The 26,566-nt window shown below is 40.9% G+C and overlaps 1 protein-coding gene across 4 annotated transcripts in view; it reads left to right on the top strand.

Moving 5' to 3' along the window:
* PLXNB2 (plexin B2) overlaps positions 1-26,566 on the top strand; it is a 251,670-nt gene that overhangs the window by 150,590 nt on the left and 74,514 nt on the right. For all 4 annotated transcript variants that reach the window (XM_036400705.2, XM_036400707.2, XM_036400706.2 and 1 more), the window contains 3 exons: positions 20,902-22,015; positions 23,701-23,883; positions 25,048-25,170. In XM_036400705.2, coding sequence (XP_036256598.1) covers positions 20,902-22,015; positions 23,701-23,883; positions 25,048-25,170 — 1,420 coding nt within the window. The remainder of the gene's footprint in view (positions 1-20,901; positions 22,016-23,700; positions 23,884-25,047; positions 25,171-26,566) is intronic.

Here is a 26,566-nt window from a genome sequence, read left to right as displayed (position 1 = left end):
AACTGGGAGCTCACGGAATCTCAGTATGAACAAAGTTTTAAGAAATGCTGACTTCCTACTACAACTTCTAGCATCAGCATTAATTGAACCTGGTGTACTTATCTTCCTTTGCCCTTCTCACTAAAATTAGATCGCATATATTTTTGCACAAGTTAATGGCACAGTTATTTACTGCTTACCTCTACAAGGCAGAACAAAAGCCAGTAGAAAACCAGCGGGCTCATTTCATGTCTAACACAATTCTTAGAACTATGGTGAGACTGTGGATACTTTCAAGTTTCTCATAGATGAGAAAGTGAGGTGTTTAGCTTAGAGAGGCTTCTGATTCCTTTCCTGTGCTGATTTGTATAGCTCTCTCAACATGTGCAATCCGTGATTCTGTCAGTTCCTGAGGGCAGAGAAAGGAGGTCAAAAAGGTCTGCAGAGCCTTTCCCAGAAAAGCATGTTTTGGTGCTAACCAAGATTAATACCCAGAACTGCCTGTTGCAAGTCTGTTTGTTCCTAAAAATGTAAATGTCTTATCCTTGAGGTTCTTGCACTAAGTAATTATTTGAATATGTCTTGACTTTGATGTGGAAAAGCAATTTCTGCCATGCATAAAGTGTTATTGAGAAAAATACATTTTACTGCTCATATTGTATAAAAATTCTTCAATTCAACCCTATTTCACCAGCTCAGCTCTGTTGTTTCTAATGTTTCTTTAACCTAGAAAATCCAGGCCTTGAAGAGAATGATGCAGTAGGCAACACTTTTAATCAGTAGAGGAAATATGAAACAGCAGGGAATTAATTTCCAGCTGTGCAAACAAGTAAAAAAAAAAAAGGAAAAATGAAAGCTGGTAGTTTTAAAAACTTCTTTCTCCTTAGATTGGTCTTACACATGGGGCTCTTAAGGTGCCACAGTTTCATACTTACCAATAATTGTTTCCTAATTCTGCTCCATTTCTGCAGTAGTATAAAATGTTGAGCTCCATGCAGACAGTCAATTTTCAAGATCCCATGTGGACAACAGAAGCCAGTGTGCTGTTAGTAATCTGCTAAAAGGATAGTTTTCCTCTTGTATCAATGTTTAATTGTGTGGAATCTCAAATCTTAATGGTGCTTGCATGGCTTAAATACCATTAGCATCGAGGTGTGCCAGTGGAGGTGGGAGGGCCATTCCTTTGAACAGGAAGCTAGCTTCTCTTTAATTAGTCCAGATCATTGCTGAGTGGGGGAAAAAGAACTTTACCAAAATCATTTCAGGAGTAGAACTGGATATTTTCTTGTAATAGCTGTTCATTTATACTGGGGTGTTATTAAATGGCGTGTAAATGGAGTGTGTGTTTGGGGAAGGCTTGTGCTGAGGGGTGTTTCAAGAGGGACAAGGGACATGGCATTTGCTAGTCAGTCATGAGCAAGCTGGGTTTGCCTACATATTGACCTTGGGCTGTGTCTGTGTTCTGGATCCCACTTGGGCCCTTGGGTCTTATCACAAGATAAAAATAGTGGTTTTCTGAAGGTGCCTAGCCCAGGGACAGAGCGAAGGCCAGCACCCTTCAGCACAGAGCTGAAGCCAAGGCTGCAACAGCTTCCAGCTTTTCTTTTCCTATTTTTTTTCCCCCAGCATGGGGTACAAAAATGAAAATCTTAGATATTTGTGCTCGATGTACGAGGAAGAAGGTCATTAGAAGGGGCTTGCCCTTGGAAGCAATGAAAGCATAGGGTCAGTGAGTGGTTTTTTGGATAGCCAAGGGTGGGAAAGAGAGGTTGAGCATCTGCGCTCTGGGTCAGGGAGGTTATTGGAAACAAGGAAACAGCATTCAAAATGCAGCTTACCTGGAGTTCTGTGTCCAGCTCTGAGGTTTACAGTACAGAAAGACATGGACTCATTAGAACAGGTCCAGAGAAAGGCCACAGAAATGGAAAGACAGGCTGATAAAGTTGGGACTGTACAGCCTGAAGGAAAGAAGGCTTCAGGGCCATTTTATAGCAGCCTTCCAATAGATAAAGAGGAGTCATAAGAAAGACAGAGAAAGACATTTTATGATGGCCTGTGGTGACAAGATAAGGAGAAACAGTTTTAAAGTGAAAGAAGGTAAGTTTAGATTGGGTATATGAAAAAGAAATCTTTTTCTGGGAGTGGTGAGACTGAAACAGGTTGCCCAGTGGAGCTGCAGATCCTCCATCTCTGGAAGAGTTCTAGAGCATGTTGAATGAGGCTTTGAGCAGCATGATCTATTGGATCATGTCTCTACCCATGGCAGGAGGAATGGACTAGGTGGTCTTTGAAGCTCCCTTCCAACCCAGACCATTCAGTGATTTCATAAAGCTGGCATCCTGTCCAAAATAAAAAGCATTAGAAGAGATTTTTAGCACTGGCAGGTTTAGTATGAAAGTTTCAATGCAATTAGGCAAGCTTAAAAAGGCTTTTGAAGAATGACTTAGCAGAATAGGCTAAACTAATACTCAGACCCTTTCAGACATGCCAGGAACAAAAAGCTCAGTGTAGGTCAACTGGTGGCTGGAATTTGAAAGGGTGCTCAGATAGGATGGGGGCCTTACAAACATTTCATTCATTCTTGCTGCATCCTGTTCCCTCTGGAAGAGGTCAGGGTTTTTTTTTGCAGTGAAGTCCTTTGGGTGGCTGGGACAGGGAAGCACTGGCACAGGCCTACTTGAAAACCTCAGTGAGAAATGACCATGTGATAGATCTCGTGCTTATACAGAAAAAAAGTTAGTTAATGTACACAAAAAGAAATGTATCCAGCATTGCACAGAAGAGCTAAGACCCTTTCTTCCCTCTGCTGTTCACTGGGCTCTGTTATCAAGGCTTTACTACACATTTTGCAAGTAATGGTCAAGTCCCAATTAAGAAGTGACTTATTTCTATGTTATCATGCTGTTATTCACTGTCCTCTTTCTTCTTACACTGTCTTCCATTAAAAAACAGAAACCCTGACAAATAACTTAGGGAGAGTGAAAAACATCTGAAATCCTTCCATAAGAAATGGTATTTGACAATTCCCCAGTATGAAAAAGAAGTTGTGAAAGTAGCACAGTCCTGATTCCTTATTTACCTATGTGTTGTTCAAATAAATAGGGTCCAGCTAAGATATAGGCAATTAGGGATAGAAGGGAGCAGGTTAGAAAGCTGTTTATTTCCAGGCATCCTTTTGAAAGAAGCAGCCTTGCACAAGACCTCACAAATGTCACCTGCTGTGGTATGAAGGGAGCTCCATACATTTGGTTCTTTCATAGCTGGATGTAGTACAGTCCAAAACTATTCTTAAAAGCTTCCAGTCATTAAATTTGCTAAACGACATAAAGCTTTTTTCAACAAATGGTACTCCTCTTTCAGTTAGCTGGCCAGCATCCAACACTAATAATTGCCTTCTGCCTATCTAAATTGCTCTGTTTATTTAATTGGATAAGGTCATATGTCAAAAGATGTGTTGGATAGGGTTGGTGATGCTAGGACAATAGGTATTATGTCACCCAATTCATTCAGCACAGATCATAGGGATTTTGTGCAAATCACTCTGAAGCTTGCAAAGGACTTCATAAATCAAATAGCAGTTCCAGTTAGTTGAAATAAAGCATTATTAATAAAAGGGCTGATCCCTGTCAGGCTACCTAGATCCCTGTGGGAATTTTATATTAATATTGATATAGGACTCCACAAGGTATAAGAGAGTCCTGACTTGTACTAGAAATGAAGTCTCTTCACATGCATCTACAACAGGTTCATGGCCATCCCATAGGGATGCAGTGATGGAGGGTTAAAGGATCATTGATTCATCTAGACAAAGGTGGTTGGCTCTTTCAAGAGTTCTTTTCCTCTCACACTAATACAAACCTTAATAAAATGTTACATTTGTGTCATTTGTAAAATGCCTGGTGCATTTCCTCAAACTCTGTGAGCTGTCCTTGCTGTGCAGAAGGGACCAGGGCTGCAGATGTTGGATTGAGACCTCTGTGTTTCTGGTGCCTGGTACAGTGAAATCAGTAGCACAAAGTGTGATAGACTGCTTTGTCAGTGGTCCTAGACGGGAAGGAAATGAGAAAGACATTACAAGTTCAGGAACTTTGTCAAAAAAGCAAACACCAGTCTTGCTGAGCAGCTATTTCTGAGGGGGTTAAACAAACATCTGTTTGTTTAACCACCTAATGGAGACTGATCTGTTTTTTCCAGTTGTATTCAGATGGAGCAGTGGTCTCTGAACCAGTGGTGTAGCTGGCTTGCTGAGGTTTTTTTTCTTAAGTGTGTGGAGGTAGGGATCTGTGCCCCTCCCCTAGCTCTTCCTTTGGCAGTGAGCACACTGTACACGGTAGTGAGGATGAGCACAGTGACCTTCCTTTGCTCTTTGAATTACAGCCTCCTCAATTTAAATACTTACAGTCCTTTATTATTAAACCATGCCTCTCTTGCTGAAGGCACTGTACAGTGCAAGTAGGGACAGTTTAAAGTTTTTGCCAGAAAGTGAGAGGTACTTCATAAATGTCTGGAGTATTTGAATCCCACCAGTGTTACTATCTTTAGCATCAGAGGTCAATTATTTCAAAGTACCAGATGCACCCAACACAGGCAATTCTTATCCCCATTCAAATCTGTAGACAATTTCCCTATAGCTCTGTCTTCTGGGTGATTGTACTGGGCTGTGGGCTGTCCCAGAGGTTGGGACAGTTTCTCTAGAGAGCGAAAAAGTAAATTGCTTACATTTACCATGTTCTCATTTCATGCTTTTCTGCAAATCTTTGTGCACTTTTAATGCTTTTACTTTTCAAAGGCTTGTCTGAATTCCCAAGTTGGTTTAATGTTACTGAATGGTTATATCAATTTAGCTGAATACTCACTTAATTTCAGCTTAACTGTGTCTAAATAAATATTTATATTCAGTCTAAACAAATCTAAATGTTAAGTATTGGCTTTAAAGTATTTAAGTGCCTTATTTCAAAATCTTGTTTAAAAAACAGATGAGTCAAGTATAGGTAAAGTTGAAACTTCGGCAAGCATGCTCATCTAATTATACTTTTACAGACTACTACACATCACACCACAAGAAAAGCAGTGCAAATCTGTGAACATTGAGGCAAAAAATGTTAGGTTTTTTTTTTTTTTCCTTGAGGTGGTAGATCAGTGCTTTCATAAAATCAGTGGGTGAAACTATAAAAGAATTTCTTGTCATTTTGTTGACAGAGGGTGCTTTCAAACGTCAAGTTAGCAGGAAAGGTAGGATGGCTGGCCATATGCTGAGCAGTGTAGTCTAATTTTCCCTACTGCACAGCCATAGTTCTTTCTAAAAGCATGGAGGAAGTGCTCTTGCATGCCCTTTATAATGGCCTTGCATGGTTAGACCTGAAGCCAAGAGGCTGCTGTTGTAAACCTTTGTGGTGATGGAGACCAGAACGAGAGGCAGAGTCCGCTTAGGTTCTGCAGTGCACCACCACCTCCAGTGGACTCTCCCTGTAAGACAGGAGAACTGGAGGTGGTGGTGAACTTCAGACCTTCTCCTGCTTGCTGTAAGCAGGGACCAGCCAAAGGGGAGTGGTTGCCCTTTATAGACACTCCAGTTTGAAAGCTAAGTGGAAAAGCACATTTCTGTCTGAAATGCTTGTGATTTTTCTGCCTGAAGATATATGCCCAAAACTTTAGGGAAAGTGTAATACTGCAGCTGATTTTAGCAATGTACTGGAGCTCTCTGAGTGCTTGTTTTGGTTTTTTGGATCTTGCCATGAGATGAGTTCTCATTTTATGTAGTATTTTGCACCCATGTGTCTCACATCCTTTGCAAAGGAATAAAATCATGGTACTCCAGTAGACTGTAGCTTAGTTTCATGGTGCAGTAGCCTCCTTGCTCTAGCTCTTGGTGAGTTGCTGTTACTTGACTTTTCAAAGCAAACAAACACTTATTTCAGAGATACTCAAAGAATTATCCTCTCAGTCTCAGATATCCCTATATTTCAGTACTTTATAACTAATATCTTAATCTCTCTGCCAGTTACAGTTCATGCCTGCCCATCAAACAAATGGAGAATAGTAGGGGTTGAGTTTCCTACTGGCTTTTCTTTATGTCATCATTCAAGTACTGCAGAAAGCTAGTGAGAAATCTGTGTTCAGATGCTCATGTGCAACTTCTGTTGTTTCCTGTGGCATATGTTGCATAATTATTTGATGGTAGATTGTATTAAAAAATCATCTGCAAAGCACACAGAAGCATGTACAAGTAATTTGTGCCTTGGAGTGAAGCTTCTGCTGGTGTGACTCCACAGGCTCTGTAAAATGTGCAGCAAAAACTGTTGAAAAGGGAGTTCTGTCCTCTCAGACTGGTTTCCAGATTTGTTTTGGAAGGGCAAAGTATACAACAGGGAAGTTTCCAGTGCTTCAAAGTTTTCCTGTGCCCAGCATGGGCACATGTTCTAGCCTCACAGAACCTCACCTTCAGGGAGCCTCCACGGTTGCCCTACAGCCATGAGCTCGATGGCAGGCATGTTTAAAGCTTGGGGATACAATGCTCCCAATGGCAGTCAGAAATGCACAGAGTATTAGCTTCCCAGTGTCTTTAGAAATTCACATTGAGAAGCCTGGGCTGAGGGGAATTAATCTTGTGCTAGCACTCTGTGGTGGCTCCAGATCCCCGGTACAGCCTGTCCAGGGCACGCAGCACAAACGGGCAAATGCCCCTCTGCCTGCGGGGATGGGACTGATAATGCTTTACATTGTACATTTCCATTAATTGGATGCTATTGCTACCTGATACATAGGTCATTGCTCCTAATTAATTAAGGGCCAGGAAGGTACTTAGCACTTTACAAGACACAAATGAAGACAGATATCCACTTGGGAAATTAAAATATACCAGTTTGAGCATTTTATATAAGACCAGATCAACTATAAAAATCTGATATCCAGGCAGACCCTAATAAACCTGATGAAAACCAGGTAAATTAGATCAGCTTAAAGCTAACAAAATGTGATAGAAATGTTCTAAGTTGTCTGCAAAAATGCTTTCAGGCAGAAGGATTAGCATGAAGTATATTTTTACAAGGATTAGGGAGAATATTTTACAGGATAAACTAGCCCATGAAATTGTTCCTTTTTACTTGAGTCTATAAATGGACTTCTCTTGTAAAATATGCAGCCTGAACAAAAATTTGCAGTTTTCAGCTATTGCAATAATAGTTTGTTCTTTCCTGACGCACCATGCATAATTTGGAAGTGCTCCTGGAACAACTGAGCTATGCATTCTGGTTCCTTGGAAATAAGACTCACCAAATAGTTGTTTTAGAACATATGTATGAAATACTGGAATTCTGACTGTCTTTCAGTTGTTTGGGCAGGAATGCAGGTTATGTTTTCAATGACATCATGCTCTCAGGCATATTTCCTATTATCCTTACATGTCAGCACAATAAACTTTGTCTTAATATACCCCTATAAATTTTCATCTTATTTGCTTTTAAACAGTTGAGAGTGTTTCTATATGGTGATGGTGTTGAAGACTTTCCTAGATATATATTCTCCAAGAGAAAGTGTAGGCTGTGTTTGAATTTAGAGTTTATCTACTGTACAAAATTTCTAAATACATGGAGCACTACTGTAAATTCAAATTTGAAATACATATACCAAAGTACCTAATGTACAAAGGAATCATAAAATATACTTGGCTTAGATCTTTTAACCACATCACTGGGTGCTGTAAAAGAAACATTTAGCCTAAGAGCTCAGAAGATGCATGATGAAAGCTGCCCAACAGAATTCTTTGGAGGTTGCCTGATAATTAGTCTTGTGGGATGAAACTGGTCATGCAAGGAGGAGGATTTACACTGCTCTCTATTTCCCTCATATAGTGTAGCTGGCCCTTATTGGCTCTGCTAACTCATGTATACAAATGCACTTAGCAGTGAGAAGAAAAATACTCCCACCAGCTGCTGAGCAGCCTTGCAGTGACCTCTCCATCCTAGTACAAACACATGGAAGAAACTCATCTTCTTTCAATGAGAATTCCACTGAGCTCTGCAGCAGCAGTTTTGGTTGAGACCTCTTTTCCACTTGTTAGCATTGGCTGTTTCACAAGGCATACTTTTGCATTTATTCAAACATCAAAACACAACGGGATCTGGAAATGGGATCACCATAGGCAGGACTTTGGGTGAAGCAGATGCTGTGCCCAACTTGTCCTGCAGCTCCTCTGCTAAGAAAGTAGCAAGAGGTTGAATGGCTTTACTGGTGGGTTTGCATCTTTTGTAATGTTTTTTTTTCACAGGGATGCCTTGGCAGCATCTATTTAAGCAATGGGTTAAGGATGCACTGTGCTGCCAGGAGTTTGGAAATTGCTGCTCCTTTGTTTGAGCATGGTTAGCCCAGCTCCTCAGTCAAAGGCCAAGGGTTTAGAGTTAGCAGTTCTTAGGAAGAGTCAGCTCTGAGTGTTAGAAAACTGAAACCAGATGCTCTATGCACAGCAGAAACAAGAGGGCTTTTTCCTTTCCTTTTTCTTTTTAAAGATACATTTCTGAATCTTGCAGTTGTTTTAGGTTAAAGTACTGTTTGAGAATGGTTTGATCATGCAAACAGCAAGCAGATAAATAAATCCTCCAACCAGTGGGTTGTTAATAGTAGGAGTGGAAGGGCCAGTCTGCTTGTCTGTTACTATTTACTTCCATGCATCTCAAATTGCATCCTCTGATTGCAACCTCTCAAATTGCATCCTCTTTAGAAACATGAATTTTGGTTCTCAAAAGCCATTGAGGAAACAAGAGAAGATTGTAAATCTGGGACCAGTAATTATATAGACAAATTGTGAGACTTAGATCTATGATATTTTTGGGGTGGAAAGGATCATACATGTATGTGCACTTACTGGGCAGCAGCATTTCCAAGCAAAAATTGCACTCTGTAGGAGTGGGGAGGCCTGTTCAGTGCTTAATGGGGACTCATAGGAAAAATGGAGTGGCTTTTTACCAGGACCTCTAGTGACAGGATAAGGACAATGGTTTTAAATTGAAAGAGGATAGATTTAGATTAGACATAAGAATTAAATTCTTCATGATGAGGCTGGTGAGAAATAGGAATAGGTTACCCAGAGAGGTTGTGGATGTCCCATCCATGGAAGTATTCAAGGCCAGATTGGAAGGGGTTTTGAGCAGCCTGGTCTATTGCAAGGTGTCCCTGCTCAGAGCAGGGAAGTTGGACTAGATGATCTTTGAAAGGGTATTCCATCTCAAACCATTCTATGATTCTCAATAAGTTTGTACATCACCTACATCCTCCTAGAGTGCCCAATGCAGGCCATGACAAGTCCTGGCCCAGCTGGCAAGTTCAACTGGAGTGGGTTCAGAGCCCACCTGTGACAATTGACTGCTTTTATTTGTGTCTGTCACACGTGTGTGAGAGCTGTTCTGTGGAGATTGCAGTCTTGTGTTCAGCATGACTGATGACTTGTAATTTTAAAGGAAGGACCTCTGTTTTGGAGGGGTTAGGCAGAGACTGGTGTAAAATGGGCAGCAATACATTTTAATCATGCACTGTATCATGCTCCTTTTTGAAATAAGTGTTCTTGTGTTGGACACTTCTGAAACAAGGCAAACACATTTTATGACTGTGTTATGCATCCATAAAAGGGGATTTTACAACTCTTTTGCTGGCATGCCTTAAGTACATAGACACAGGTGGGTGCTGCTGTCACCTTCATGCATATTACTGGTTAACTAGCTATATAAGTTTGGAGGGAAATACAATGGAAGTACATAGAATGCACAGAGTGTCTGTCCAGACAGGTTGGATCAGCACAAGTCAGCACTGTGCTGTTAGAGCCAGGACCACTCCATTCATTCATTCAGATGAGCCTTGTGTGTTTATGAAAACAAAACAAAATAATAACAATAACAAAACACCAGGAAAAGCTAAACACAAGTGAAAATGCTGCAATTATCTTTTTTCACTTGTGGCAGCCAAAAGCCACAATAGGTAAATGAGTGAGTGCAATCAAATGTGACTTGGAACATGCAGCCTGCTCCATGTTTGTCCTTAACCCTTTAGACTGTGTATGATGCTTATTTTAGCATGTTCAATTTCCTGCAGGCACCTTTCTTGTGGATTCTATTCTACTCATATCCCCTTAAAAGCCTTACCAAATATTTACCATGTGCCCTTTCTTGCTATGGCTCTGCTTCTCCAAGCTGTTTCTGCCCTGCTGTCGTATGTCTCCCCATCTTGTCCCAGCTCCATTCTCAGCTGCAGGAGTTATCTGTCTGTGAGCACAAGCAGCCCCCCACAGTTTGTTGTTTCTGCTGGGTGGCTCCATCTGCATCAGCTCATCTTCATTGCTCCCTGAGGCAGGACTCCAGTTCACCAGCACCATCTCTTCTGCACATTCATTCCTCCCACTCCCCAAGCTGGAGTGAGCTCTGAGTATGGAGGGTATCAGCAGGTGCCACCAAGTTAAGCATGTCTCACTGCATTATTCTTGCTTCTGAGAGAGCAGTAGGAAACAGAAGAAAAAAGCAGTCAAGAAACAAAAGAGGTGTTTCCAGGTGAGGTTTGAAAAGAGATGGGAAGTCAATAAGGCAGTGAGTATGTCTGAGATCCCCATTGAGATCTGAAAATCACTTGAGGTTCCTGTTCCTTTATTCCCCCCCCCCCTATTTTTTTCTTCTACCTCCTACTTTGTAATCTGAGACTTTACACATGAGTATTCAGGCTGTTGTAGCAGCAACTGTAAGAGAGGAAAACTTGGAGGCTGTGCCTAAGAAAAAAGAAAATAAGGTGGTGGGAGGAGGAGCTGTAAGAAGATGAGAAAAGATGTGTAGCGCAAGAAAAATAAAAGGGCTTTTTAAAAGCTGTCATGAACATTAATTTGAAGGATAGAGAGAATAAAACTCACTTTAATCTCAGAGTGATCAAAATCAGCAACACCAATGTGAGGATACAAATGGTCCAAATGAAAGTTTAAAAGATTTCAAGCAAGACAAGCCAGATAAACACCTGTGATTTATCTCCAGTAGCAGAAGCCAGGAAAAATCTCTATTCCTCCTCTATGTGTTTCTTAGCTCCTGACAATCAATAAACTTTCCATTTCAAGAGTTTTCACCATCTACCCCCTCTCTTTGTGGCTTGCATTATCAGCTGCCTGAGTATAATGTATATTGTAGTACTCTATTGAGTGTGGTCAATAGCTTCCCATTTTCATAGAGCTTTTGTCCCATGTCTCAGTAGTCCTGGATGAATCACTGGCACAGACAGATAAATACATGAAAATTAAGAATGCAGGGATCTGTTAAACCCAAATACAGAAACAAAATAAAGAGAAGCAGAAGAGTAGGAAGACAGCATGGTGATGAGACAGGGAACCACTCAGCAGACACACTACCAAGTGAGAGGTAGAATTGGAAGGAAAGGATTTTTTTGCATTACTCACCATGTTTGCATCTCATCAATTTATGGGTTAAAATTTATTTACCCCACTGATTTATAGGATCAATTTCATATGGCATTATCTTTGCAGTTTATACATGATGCTTCTATTAAGCCCTATGACACTGTAATATAACAGGAAGACAAAAATGTTGGCTCTGCCTCATGCCAAAATTCTGCATAGCTTTAAATGTCTGTGTGCTGTTCTGTATAGTCGTATCTTAGTGAGGAAATGCTGGCTCTTTGCAGCTCTCCTCTGGCTGTGCTCGAGTCAGCAAGGGGTACATGCAGGTTCAGGCTGCTGACACAGGGGCTGAGGCTGCTGCAAAGGCTGCAGCTGCCCTGGGCATCAGAGCATGGTTTGGGGCTTCTGCTTTGAGGGGGACAGCGAGGCTGAGTGCCTGTGAACTCCCTGTTTGAATTCATGCATGCTGGAAGTGTCCTTTTGACTTGAGTATTTCTTTGTGCGTGTGATAAATGGTTAATTACAAGGCTAATTACACAGAAGAACTGGTTCTGACAAGGAAGGAGCCAGAATACTTTGTGTTTGTTTCCACATGGTCGTGCTCAGATTCCCCCACGCTGGAAGAAAATCCGCCTCCTTTCTGGCTTCTTCCAGGGGAAGTCCAAAACCAGTCCTTGAAGATGACCTTATAGCACTGAAAACAAGCAGTTCGTTGTTGTAGCATGGAGCTGGTGACACAGAGTCTCCTTTTACTATCAGTATAAATGCATTTTTTTTCCTTGTGCTGTAATACCCTTTTGGTGCAAGGAAAGCCTGCAAATCAGCACTATCCTAACTCCCTGAGCTTTCCCTCCCATGCTCCAGACTCTCATTTTCTGCACGTTCACCAGCTAAAAGAAAAGACTATTTTTTTCCTGGGTTGCAGAAGGGATAAAATAACCTATGGCTTACGTGGAGCTGGTGAGTGTGCATGAGGTATCCCTGCTTTCTGCTGGGCTTCTGTGGCTGCCTTGTATAGTGATTGCTACAGGAACTCATCCCCCCTTGAAGCTCAGGCAGCTGCAGCAGGTGTTTACCCCTGCAGCCAAATCAGGTTTGGCCATTTGCAGGATCAGGTAGGGTAAAAGTGTAAGTGGCTTTGGGGTGCCTGGAGTGGTCTGTGGCCCTGTGCTGGCTGCAGGCTGATTCAGCTGGCTGTTAGTCCATAGGGTGTCATTGGGATTAGTGCTCAATGAGATTGTAGGTAAAAATAAAATCATAAGTTTTGTTCATTAGGAGATCTCATGGCTTCAACAAAATCACAAAGCAGGTCAAAGAGGAGATTCTGTGGGTTCAGATTCCTGACAAGTCAGCTGCTTGCTATGAAACACGTCACTCAGCTGCTTTTCTTACTGATCAACTACATCTTTGTAACACTTGAGAAAGTGAGGCCTCATTGAAATGAGTGCTTCATTGCTACTGAGAGAATGCAGAAAAGATGGAGGGATGAATGTAAAGGCCCAAACTGAATGGGAGGTGTGGTCCAGGAAGGCATGAAAGCAGGTCTGCTTCTGCAGCATTTCTCTTCTCTGTGTGTGCTCCTGCCTGCATTAGTGGAGCTGGAATGTGAATGTGCAACCTCTGAACTGGGATGATAATATGAACACTTGTCTTCATAATAAAAAATAGGATTTGAAGAGACCTTTCTGGCACAAGCTAACCTTGTCTCAGAGTGGTTTATAATCTGTAATTGCTGGTAGTGAATGCTGTCAAATGAGGTCTCTCCACAGCAGCTGTTTTTATTTACTTTTTTTTTAAGCTGCTTGGCACCATAAAATCTTGAAAGTATTTTCATTAAAAAAAAATTATTTTGATTTTGAATACCAGCCAAAAAACCTGTTCTTGGACTATGGCAGAATCTATGGTGTAAAATATTTTAAAATCAAAACATTGCCAGGTCTGACTGAAATGAACCAGGGAATTCATTCGAGTCTCTGCTTCGAAGAGTGCATATAGATCTGCCAAGTGCTACTCTTCTCTTTTGTTTACCTGCTGATGTTGCAGAAACAGGACATTATTGGAAGTTCTGGAGTGCAATAGCAAAAATTTTTAAGTATGCATTTTCTGAGTCTCATTACCTGTTGTTAGTGATCTTTTGAGTGACTCCTAGTTGAAAAATTAAGGCTCACATGGCTCCCTCTTGCTCTGAATTTGGATCTGGATCAGAATATTAAATACTTTAAAGTTCAGGTGTACATGGATGAAAGGTTTTCCTTCCAGCTACTAATAGTGTTATTAATTTAGCTTGAAGCTAATAACATAATTATTAATATGAATTCTGAATTTTCTAGCTGTTTGCCTCTCTTAAACTTTTAACACAATCCTGCCAATTTTGCACAAAGGTCATGAGAGTCCTTGTCATAGGTGTGCTGGGATGCTGATGGATATAGAACCTACTGTAAAAGGCAGTTGTGTTCCTCAGCTGTTAATACAATTACAGTACCTGGAGAAACCTTTTCTAAGGTGGGACAATAAAACATTTCTGTTTGGCTTGGTGGTATGCAGCAATAGTGTTTTACTGTACTTGCCAGGGATACTAGAGCTGGATGAGATACCCTGTTTAATCCCCTTCCTACCCCTCTGAAGCCTGTGAGAAAGATGGAGGGATGAATGCAGATCTTTGGTAAATAATTGGTGGTTCATGTTCCCAAAACTCATTTTTTTAAACTTGTGTGAAGGTGGATAAGGATGTAAGCAAAATTAAAAAAAAAAAAAAGGTCCTTAAAATTCCCTTTGGATCATCTTGCTCATACAACATTTCCTTATCCTTTCAAATACATCCTTTGCCCTCGAGTTCCCAGCTGTAGGATGCCACAATGTCCTAACCCATTGGGTTAATGGGTTATCTCAGGCAGTGAGTTATCTAGATCTTTTTGCTGCTGATACCTCAGATCTTTGGAAAGTTGAGAGTTTCCAGAGTGATGGAAACATCTTCTTGCTCATGCCTGTTTCCCAGGGGAAGCCTGCAGTGCATTCCCTCCTCTCCCAGACACTGCTGGCCTCTGCTGATGATGTAGGTACAGGACATAGATTCACTCCCCTTTGGACCAAAGTACAACTCATTCTTGACAGATGAAACCATGGTTTAGGTATATTGGGTTTGCATAGCAAGGATTTGGTAATGGGGACTACAAAGGTGTTTTCTGTGAGAAGCTGCCGGAAGCTTCCCCCATCCATGTCCAAGAGAGCCAATGCCAGCCAGTTCCAAACAGACCTGGACTGGTCAGGGCCAAGCTGCTCAGGGGTAACAGGTTTAAGGGTTTAAGGGGAAAAAACTGCTGTGCAACAGAAGCAAGGAGAGAGTAGTAAAAAAATGTGAGACAAACAACTCTTTAGACACCAAGGTCAGTGGAGGAAGATGGGGAGGGAGGAGGTGCTCCAGGCACCAGAGCTGGGATTTCCCTGCAGCCCCTGGTGCAGCCCATGGGGAGGCAGCCGTGCCCCTGCAGGCCATGGGGATCCATGAGGCAGCAGAGATCCACCTGCAGCCCCTGGAAGAGCCCAAACCAAAGAAGAATGGGACCCTGTGGGAAGCTGATACTGGAGCAGGCTCCTGGCAGGACCAGTGGCCTGTGGATAGAGGAGCCACACTGCAGCAGGTTTGCTGGCAGGACTTGTCACCCTGTGCGGGACCTGCACTGGAGCAGTCTGTTCCTGAAGGACTGCACCTTGTGGAAGGGATCCACTCTGGAAAAGTTCATGGAGAACTTCAACCCATGGGTAGGAATCACTTTGGAAAAGGCCATGAAGGACTGTCTCATGTGGGACAGAAGACATGCTGGAGCAGGGGAAGAGTGTGACAAGGAGGGAGTGGCAGAGATGTGATGAACTGGCTGCAGCTCCCATTCCCCACCTCTCTGCACTGCTTGCAGTGAGAGAGTAGAGAGCTTGGGAGTAAAATTGAGCCCAGGAAAAAGGGAGGGTGTGGGGAAAAGGTTTTTTAAAGTTTGGTTTCAGTTCTCATTATCCTTCCCTGATTTTAATTGGCAACAAATTAAAATAATTTCCCTAAGTTGCAGCTGTTTTACCTGTCACAGTAATTGATGAGTGATATCTCCCTGTCCTTATCTCAACCCCTGCTCCTTTCATCATATTTTTCTCAGCCTGTTTAGCCAAGGAATGGAGTGACAGAGTGATTTAGTGGGCACCACAGCTTATTCTTGATATAAGAAACCCAGGTTTTCAGTAACCTGAATTTGAGTTTCCATGTGTCTTCCATTTGTTTTCCCTGGGACTGCAGGAAACAGCAACAGAATGCACAGGGACTGAGGGTGTAACATTCATTATTTCCTTGGCAAATCCATAATTTTCAACTAGTCATTGTAACAGAACCATGTCAATATAACTATTGCACATATTAAAAAAAATCTTATCTTATTGAGAATTACTCAAAAAAGAAAAAAAAAAAAAAGAAAACACTTAAAAAATTGTCTCATGAAAACAAGCAAAACTTTTGTCTTCTACACCAGGAATAGAAATAGTATTAAAGTATTTGTCCATATGTTACCAGTTTACAGGCAGTTTGGCCTGATGGGATTTTTTATTCTATATGAAGATGGTCTATACATCTTAGAAAATTGTGTTTTGAGAAGTGAAAGGGAAGGGAAATTGCTCCTTTTGAGCAGTACAGGCTATCACAACATCTAATGAAGTGGATATTGGTTTCTCATTCTCTACAGCATGACCTCCCACAGTTTTCTGACCCGCAGGTCCCATCTGCTAACAGCAAACTGTCACAGCTGCAGGGATGGACACCATCACAGTCATCACTGTTCTCACTGGTTCTACCAATTTTGGATGTGTGGCACAGTATACCAACAGAGTTGATCCTCTGTGCTCAAAACCTTTCTTGGATGTTGCCATGCTCTTGTGAAATGGGTTTGAATCCTGCAGTGTTGTTTCAGGTGATTCATTCTCTGAACCAGTGAGCTCCATTGCTCATTTGTTTTAGGAAATATTAGTAAAAGTTGTAACTGAGGAAGAGTTTACTTTTACCTATAGCTCTTGCAGAAGTAGAAGCTTTGAAATCCAGACTGAAAATTTGCTCATCCCTTGCTTCTCATACATTTTACAATTTCTCTTTCGACTTCTTTTGAGCTCAAAACTGAAAGCTGAATTCTTTTCAACCTTTGGCACACTTAATAAAAGCTAAAAATTTACTCAAAATGAGAGAGAAGAGAATCCGCATTCATCTTTCCCCAAACAACCATGCTGTTGGAGTGCATTCTTTGGATATTACCTTTTTTATGTCAAAATTTTTGAGTCTTTTTATCATTTTTTTTCCAATTTAAGTCTCTTGTACATCTTTTGGACTCCCTCTGATTAAGGGAAAGTTTGCTGGGAGAACCACAGTTTTCTGCATCTCTTGCCATTAAAGTATATCAGTATATCAGGCAAAAGTGCTTGTCTCTTGACCAGAATTTCAAGTAAAAAAATTTTGTCTAGATGAGAGGACATAGCAGGACTTGATTAAGTATATATGTGATTAATGAAGAAATACTCTGCAAATAAACCACAGAGGCTAACATGGTGAGATTATTCCTTCAGTGAAGATTTTCTTTTCTGTTGTTTTTTGGGAAAAAAACTTGTTTTAGTTCTCAGTTATTCCAGTTTCAGACAAAATTTGGTATTCTTTCACTTCAGCTGAAGCAAATGTAAGAAACTAATTAGCATAAAGCTAAAGATATATCAAAGGCTAAGGTGATAGGGAATGGCTGGAAAGTTGAAGGTTCCTGTGTTCAGGCACAGCAGATGATTTTACACTGAAGGAGAACACCTGCCAAGTCCACGTCAGCATGGTGCTAGTGCTAGTTCTTAGGGTTGTTTATAATAATGTGAAGTCAATTTGAAGCTCACTTCAAATTTTTGTGCTTGTGGATTACAGATGCTCCTTTTTCTGCACGCCTTTTGAAGAAGTGGGTGTTATTTAAGGTTATTGGTCTTGCATGAGTAGAAAGATACAAAGTTATGGGTACTTGCTTTAAATTGATGTCTGTGAGGCAGAGCTCTGGTAGTTGTGTGATTACCAACACGGTGTCACTTTATGGCAGTTCCCCTGTATGAAGTGTTCTCCTGGGTGCCCTGTGTTTCCTGCACATAAATTCTAGAATTTCATATTTCTTGTAGGAAGCAGTAGAGGGGACAAGAGGCTGGATGGAGACAAAACTTTGAGAGAGAAAAAAATTATGTAGGCAAATGCTCTGCTGGTTTTCTTTTATGCTGAATCTGCTAAGGGCCTAAAACTAAGTGCAAATTGAGGATGGAGGGGTGTATGGCAGCTCTCAGAACCAGGGCATGACTTAGAGTAAGCCACCCAGGCCTGTGTGTAAATACAGTGTGTGATTAAACCATTGGAAATACATTTCCTGTGCAGAGCATCATGGATTCCGTGCTCCAGCCTGTGCTTCTTCCACCTCTTCTCTTGTGTTTCTGCAACTTGTTCATTTAGAATGGAAGTTTTTCACAGCAGGAGACTGCTTCTTGATACATTCCCAGGGCATCTAATTCAGTACAGCACCTGTGTTAATAGCAGCTCTGGCATTCTTATCACACCAGCTGGTCATAGAAGGATTCTTCCAGCTGCTTCTTCCCAATTAAGTTAAAAATAGGTGAAAGTGGCCTGTGGTTGTAGTTCATCTCATTTCATTCTATTTGCTTTTTTAATTTTCTTAAGCCTTCTATTTGATAAGTGAAGGAGAGTTTAATTCTGAATCTCTTCATAGTGTATTTAATTTTTGCTTACTATTTGCTTTGGAGAGAGTATAGAAAATGAAACTAATAAGTATAGAGAATGATGAACTGAACTGTTACCTTGCATAGAGATCTGAGCTAATCTGATGGGGGTTGGCATGAGACAGGAATGGCAGGGAGTAAATAACAAAAACAAACAAATAAACAAACAACGATAGGCATTATTAATGGAGAGTGCATTGTAGTTCTGAATAATTTAAGTCAAAAATATTATAAGTAAACAAGGCAGAAAATAGTAGGGAGGAAGCATTACCCATTTTTATACAGAGGATTAATTACTCCTCTAAGAGACTGGTTTAGACATACAAAATGTACTTTTTATTAAGTTCTGGTTCTGGCACGGACCAGCAAGACTCTTCATTCTCCTGGGACAAAGGCAGGAGCATTGCAAATGCAGCCTTTGTGTCCTGGGTGCCACCAATGGACAAAATGTGTTTTTTCAATCCTCTGAAATACAGGAACGTGGAGGGGAACTGAGTACTGAAATTAAGGTACAATGAATTATTTTCCATTCATTTAAGGTACTTTTTGTAAGTACAGCTATTTATGGGGGTTTCTTTGACTGAGAGCAGAGAATATAATAATCTAAAAATAATTACCTTGTGAGAAAAGCAGGAACAAATTAATCTCAATTCTGCATTTGATCCTTGTACAACAGGTAATAGAGTGATAAAACTGATGTGAAAAAGCACTGCAGTAGCATGTCAAGACGGTTTTTTATTCCATTGCAGACAACTGTAAGGGATAATATTTGAAACTAGATGACAAGCATTATCACATATCATTTAACAATGGAGAAGTAAGATAGGATCAAAGTTGGAAAATTGAAGTCCTTGGAAGCAGTAAGAAAAGAGAAGAATTCAGAAGAACTCTGGGTTCCTTAGAGCAGGTCAACTGTTGTTGTAAAGAGATCCAACACTTCATTACATTGCAAAGCATGTGCTAAAGTCTGTGTGTCTGGAGAACAGGTTATAAGTCTTAGCATTTTCTTGGTCACTGTCATAGGAACTCAATCTATCATTAGAAAGTCCAGCTTGTGCTGCTGGTGATGTACTCTCCTGTCTTTGGCATCATTTTATAGCTAGCTACCCAGTTTGGTACATGATAGGAGCTTCAGCAAAACAAGCTTGAAGTTAGTGGTTTATTTATCCTGAGTTACACATAGTAGGCTTTTGGGGATTCAGAGTTTAGTTCACTCTGATTTTAGGGCAGTTGTTCTCACCATTGCACATGCATTTTCTCCATAGAGGAGCTAAACACACACTCAAATGCCAGAGGACAGGCATTGTCTTTATGCATTGCTGGCAGTGCTGTGGTGGTTTGGGAAGCTCACAGATGACTTATGCTCACAACAAAAGTCCTTCCTTCCCTGTTCAAACTTTTACATCCAGGTTGTTAACATTTAGTCTTAGTTATCCAGTATAAGTGATGATTCAGCCATTCTCTTTCATATCCCACTGGACTCTATTGCTCTTGCCAAAACAGACTAAGTGACAAAGGAGGATGGTTCCTTTATTGTTATTTTTTAAAGTTTTATTTTTTCAGTTTCTGATTTTGGCATTTCATGTTCTTTTCTTCATCCTATGAGACTGTTGCCTGTTAGATTGCTTTGTTAAATGGTTCTCTTGGCTTTTCTGTGTTTTTAATAATTTCCTTTCTATTTAGACTCCAGATATTTTCAGATTTAACTTGAAATTCCCTTTAAATTTTTAGGTTCTTTCCTCATCAGATTAAAGAATCCCATGGCTGACTTTGCAAATGAAAATATGGTGGATTATATTTGACCTTCCTCCAAACAGTATTCATCTTTTCCCCCTAACATCAATGTGTCCAAGCATGCCACCTTTTATTTTCTGCTCTCAGAACTAAACACTTTGAGAAAACATTAACAAAATGTTCAGGCTTCAGGAAGTCAGATGAGACTCCTCATTTAACTCTTCAGATTAGAACTAGAACCCTTCTTACAAGTTTCAGAAGGTTTTTTCTAATTCCAACAGCGAGGTGATCTGCTCGGGAACTAACAATTCTGAAAGGGTTTTTTTAAAAAAAAGGTAACAGAATCATAATCCCAAAAAATTTTTACATTATGTTCTTAAAACAGATTTGAAACTATTAAGTTGCAGTGCTCTAGTGAACGAAAGTGTTGGAGCTTAATGCATACCAACAGTAAAAGGCAATGTTGCATGTTAAGGGATCTACCATCTTCTGGCTTTACATTGATGAAGGATTAGTGTAATGCCTTCTCAAAAAGCACCTAGATCCAGGCTTGCTTGGAGGGGAAGGTTTTTTCCTTTCTGGGGAAACCCCACAATACAAAATGTTTCCAACACTTTTAAGTAAATTCCCCCCCACACCTCTTAAGGAGGAGCTACCTGAAACTGGGATTCTCCAAATTATTTTTAAAACTTCCGCAGTAAATAATTGACACAGTATGATGCTGTCAGGACAAGCACTACCACATTTTGTCACTCCATGTTGTTTCAAATTGGCTGTTCTCATTGTGCTTTAGCACAATCATATAATCAATCTAATTGGTTATATGATCATCATTTAGACATATGACCTTGTTAAATCCTTCCCCAACAGATTAAATTGCTAGGCAATTAACAGGATTTGAGGCTTTCCATAATCTTCATGCTGTCTACACATGCACAAGGATAAGTGAATTTAAGTAATGAAAAACTTCCGTATTTCTCAGTTTTGTGTAAATTGTATTTTTCTATATTTTTCATGTTATTATTTTTTTCCCTTTTTAGGTACTACATAGAAATGGCTTTATGGATCTGGCCACTGACCATCTTGAGCTGTTTTTGCATCACCTTATCCAGAAATGAGGAACTGAAATTTTTTCAGAGTGCTACAGAGCTAAATCATCTAACAGTGGATAATGACACTGGCATAATCTATTTGGGAGTGGTAAATGCCCTGTACCAGCTTACAGAAAACCTGGAAGTAATCAGATCTGTAGAAACAGGTCCAAGAAAGGACAACAAAAAATGCACACCTCCCATTGATGAAAATCAATGTAAAGAGGCTGTACTGACTGACAATTACAACAAATTGCTGTTGCTGAACAAGGTGGATAATACAACTGTGGTATGTGGAAGCCTTTTTAAGGGAATCTGTGCCATCAGAGATCTACAAAACATTAGCGATGAGAAGTACTACGTAGACAGCAGTGGAGAAAAGTCCTTTGTAGCAAGCAACGATGAGAATGTATCAACTGTGGGACTGATCACTTCCTTGAATAACGACCGGGTGCTGTTTGTTGGGAAAGGGAATGGACCAAATGACAATGGCATCATAATCAGCACTCGGCAGCTTTATGCCAGGGATGGGAAAGACATTTTTGAAATGTATACAGACTCAGCAGCTGTTAAGTCAGCTTATCATTCATCGAGCACACAACAATTTGTGGCAGTTTTTGAGGATAAAAATTATGTTTATTTTATTTTTAATCAGCAAGAGAAACAACCTGTCAACAACCGCACACTGATTGCACGTCTGTGCAAGGACGATGCCCATTATTATTCCTACTTTGAAATGGACTTGGGTTGCAAAGATGATGATGATGGTGCCTATGACCACTGTCATTCTGCTTACGTCACTACCCCTGGGAAAGAACTGGCTGAGAGCATGGCTCAGCAGGGACAACCTGCAGATACTCCCTCAGATGACAAAGTTCTTCTTGCACTCTTCAGCAAAGTAAACAAAGATGATGGCTCTCTAAAATCTGCCATGTGTGTGTTTTCCTTGCGGCAGATCAATGAAAAGATGGAAAAAAACCGGAACGATTGCTACACTAAAAAGAATACCAGCTCATTTTACAAACTTTTTTCAGCAGAAAACCCATGTGCATTACATGGACTGGTAATATGAATAATATAATTATTCGTTTTAGAATCTGTGTTAAAGTTTGTGGAAAATATACAACTACATGTTTTAGGGTGGCTTTGAGCTAAACTGTATTAAGATGACTGAAAACTCAAGAGATGGATTCACTATAGAAATGGAATATGGGGGGGTTGTGGACCAGGTTAAGTAAGAAGTGACAAAATTTTGAGTGTCTTAAAAAGGATTTGATGTTTTCTCAAAGATAAGTGCTGCTTTTCTAAATGCATTTCTTTTAAAGGGCTCCTTCTGGTATAGGACTTTTTGAGTAAAATGCAGGGATTTTTTACATCCATGATCAGCTTCGGGGTAATCACTGTAGACAATTGTAGTTTCAGTCAGTGTATTTACAATGCTCTTAAATAGTATTAAGACTCTTTTAGATGGTATCTGTAATTCAGCATTTTTTCTCACTTGTGTTTGTATCGTTAGACAACTGAAATACCCAGATTTCCTGTATTCAGGTGGTGTTCGTCTTTTGGTGTGGCTCAAAATACTTGTATAGCATGACAGCCATCTTTTTATGGCCTGTCATTACCTTGACTATAAGGTTTTTGAAGAGTACTGTTACAACCATTCAGTTACTGTTCTTCAATCTATGGCTGTATCTAAGAGGCAGTTTTGAGCATTTCTGTTGGCTTTATGATTGTTTTGCCCACATCACTCTATTCCCAAGCCCCACTTGTGCATGCCACTCATTCATTACTGCAGCCAACCCTAAAATGCGTTGAGAAATTGAATAATCTTAAAAATAACTCAGCCAGCTTTTAAGAGGATGTCTTAATTTCTCAGCCTGAGCAAGGTACACCCTTGCATAAGCATCTGTTTGAGCACAACTTGAGAAGTGGTGTGCTATAGTTCGGGGAGAAGAGTGAACAGCTGAAGAGATGGGGCATGGGAATACCTTTTTTTGGTATTGACCCATAATTCTTCATCTTGTGAGACAGAAACCATCTCCCACACAGTAAGGTCACTAGCGCTGATGAGTCAAAATTACACATTTTTCTTCGAACTGCCAGTGTTACTTGCGGTAGTACCCTGCATATGGGGTGAGCATCAAACACAGAAATCCTGAATGTGACGAGTGGCCGTGGCTCCTGACAAAAATAAGGTGTGGATTTCAGATCAGAAACATGGTTTTGTTACCAAATATAGCAGGAAAGGCAAGGTGTGAATGAACTTCCTTCTGGTAGCTCTTGCTGCCGCTCAGGCTTAAAGCATAGTGAAGAGGGAGTGTTTCAAAGTTCATGAGACAGTTGCCAGGGAGTTGCTATTTTATGGATTGCAGCAAAGTAAGAAACAAAACAGCAATTAAAATAGCAGTCTTCAAGGCAAAGTTGGTTAAACCAGTCTCTATGACACGTTCATTTTCATTAAACCAACTAGTTAATTTTTAAACCGCTGCTATTATGAAACAGAAAAAAAAATTCTCTCCCTGTGTCTCCTGGAAAGTGAAAGCATGGAAGCAGTTCTCAATTAGCAGGCTGCTGTCTGATTACAGCCTTTTGGCTGGGGGCAAATGCCCAGACAATCCATTTCTCTCTTCCTACTCTTCAGTGTCTGAGCGGTATTATATTGTCTAGTAATAGGGCTGCACTTCACTCTTAGCTAGGAATTAGTGATCTGCATGTTTAACATCACTCTGTATTGCTATTCCTTATTAGAACGCAAGCAAAAACTTTCCCTGTGGCTCCGAACACCTGCCGTACCTTTTGGGCAGCAGGAACGGCGTTGTAGAGAAGCCGGTGCTGCAGAAGGAAGGGATGAACCTCACGGCCGTCACTGTGGCCGTGGAGAACGGGCACACTGTGGCCTTTCTGGGAACGTCAGATGGGAAAATCCTTAAGGTAACCAACTGGATTGGAAGACTGGAAGGTGTATATATGAAAGGTTATGAAAGTCAAAATGGATTTATAAGATCTCATACTAGGAGCAAATTCTCATGGAGCTTGGTTTTTTTCATCTCAAAGGAAAGACGCATTATTTCCAATGTACCTCAGCTATGTGATACACAGATTGAATTAGTATTGCCTGAATGACACTTTTCCTGAAGGATTACATCCGCACTGAGAGCTTTATATAAACAGCCTTAGGTAATCTAACAGCTTTAGCCTTATCTCTATTCAAGCTCACACTGGTTTAAGAGCAACTTTTCATTTTGTAGTCATTCTGGCCATTCAGTGAATAGAGGTGGCAATACAAAGCCCAAGCTGAAGCTCTGATAAATTCAGGTTGTGTGGCGCTCAAGGCTTCACATGTTTGTGGTGTTAAAATATCAAAACTGCAACACCAAACACCTTCTTTTGCTTGAAGGAGAGGGATGGCATGTCCAGCCTTAAACTTAGCACTGCCAAGTCCCACCAAACCACATGGAAAGTCATATGGATGTGATGCTTAGACACATGATTTAGTGGTGGACATGGTGATGCTAGTTTAGTGGTTGAGCTCTGTGATCTTGGAGGTATTTTCCAACCTTAGTGATTCTGTGCGTCTATGTCCCTAAGTGACACACCTCTATCTCTTTTAAATATCTTCAGGGATGGTGACTTAACCAGTTGCCTGGGCAGCCTGTTCCAATGGTCAACAAGCCTTCCTGTGAAGAAGTATTTCCCAATATCTAATCTGAATCTCCCCTGGCACAAATTGAGGCCTTTCCCTCTCCCGCTCTTGCTCGCTAGTTGTGAGAAGAGACCACCCCCACCTCACTATAGCCTCCTTTTTTTTTTTTTTTGGTAGTTGTAGAAAGTGCTAAGGCTTCCTCTGAGCCTCTGTTTCTCCAGACTGAACTCCTCATCAGACATGTCCTCCAGACCCTTCACCAGATCCATTGCCCTTCTCTGAATACTCTCCAGCCCCTCAATGTCTTTCTTGAAAATTTGCCTTAGTCCTCCTTTTGTTTTTAATTTATTTTTAGAAACATTTTCATTGTCTTTTACAGCAGTAGCCAGGTATAAGGATAATGGTGGCGAAAAGGCAACATTAACCACCTGTTTTTTTCTTCCACAAAATAGGTATTCCTGTCATCCACTGCAACTGAGTACAGCTCTCTTACTATTGAACTAAACAAAGCTGTAAAGAAGGACCTGGTCCTTGATCAAACCCAGGAAAATCTGTATGTGATGACCACAGACAAGGTAACATGTTCTGCTTGCATTAAGGACCCAGCCCTCTTTCACTTTCTCTGCAACTTAACCTGAGATTTATACATTTTCCAGTTGTTCCTGAAAATTGCCCTATTTGGTGGGACTCCCCCTACTCTGTGTGTATGAAGACCTTTCTCAAGTCTAAGCTGATGGACTTGTTGTGCCTCGGAGAACTGTAATGTCCGTGATGCTTAGCGACAGGGAATAATGGGAAGTGAGATCCCCTCTGGAGCTGTCCCACAGGCTCTGTGGGAGGGATGAAGTGGAGATGTTTGGCACCAGCACGCCTCAGGGTCAGGCAGCCTCAGTGCTCAGTGTGGGATGTGTGGGGTACCAGTGGGTGCTGTGGTACCATCAGATCCTTTCAAGGGCACTTCAGGACTCGGGGTGCTCTCCTGATGTGCTCTCACTGACACGTCTGTAAAGCCACCAGTGGTTTTTGTGAGTCTTAGTGTCAAAACCTAAGAAGCAATGGAGAGAATTATATATTTGGGAAACACTTTGATTCAAGCTTCTGCTAGAACTGGGTACAGTAGGAAAAGTTCAAGTTCACTAGGAAAGGCGTGGGCAATCTCTCCTAGGCCCCTTCTTTTTGCTGTAAGGTGAAGGCACAATGGAGTTCTGTAAAAAATGGGAGGAAAAAAAGCAAGTAGGAAATGAGAGGGATGCCAGATTCTTCTCCACCCCCAGGGGTAATCCTCTTTTGACAGTTTTCTTTGTGGAGGCTGGAGCTGCCAGCCTCAAACACTTCGCTCAGCAGCTTTCCAGGACAAGGTGGGTGACAGGCTGTGACCATCTGCAGCCCTGCCAGTGACATGGAATGCAACATGGAAATGCTCTGCACCACTAAGACAGGAGAATGAGGGGACTGTGAAAGGAGAGTATTTGGGAAGACAGTGCAAGAAAAATGTTTTCTGGCTGTTTTATAAAGGGATTAATATAAATTCCTGCTGCGGGAATGTTATAGCCTAGCTGAAGGTTTTTAGGCTAGAAAGAACATTGGAAAAAATGCCAGAAAAACAACGGATAAAGCATTTAATAATATGACTGTGTGAGAGAGAGGTTACTTTTTTCTTTCTTTTTTTTTTTCTTTTTTTGAGTGGTTGTTACTTCTCATTTGGCTCCTGTTCGACTTTGGAACACAGCTCCAAGCTTCAATATTGTCCACAAAACTCTGGGTGGCCTGGCCCCCCATTTGACAAGCTGGCACATTATGCAAAGGCCCCAAGGTCTGCACCAGGCTACTGTGTGTGCTGCTGAGCAATGTAAGGGATAACAGCAGCACTGAAGGAAGACAAGCTTTCTGATGACAGTCAGCTTAAAATGGTAGAATTTAGAAAGACAGCAGACAACTTTTTTTCAGAGAAAACCTGCAAAAAAAAAATCA

The sequence above is a fragment of the Molothrus ater genome, chromosome 5 (genome assembly GCF_012460135.2).
Source record: "Molothrus ater isolate BHLD 08-10-18 breed brown headed cowbird chromosome 5, BPBGC_Mater_1.1, whole genome shotgun sequence".
Taxonomy (NCBI): Eukaryota; Metazoa; Chordata; class Aves; order Passeriformes; family Icteridae; genus Molothrus; species Molothrus ater.
The sequence above is the reverse complement of the archived record's forward strand: the minus strand, read 5'-3'. Positions and strand labels throughout refer to the sequence as shown.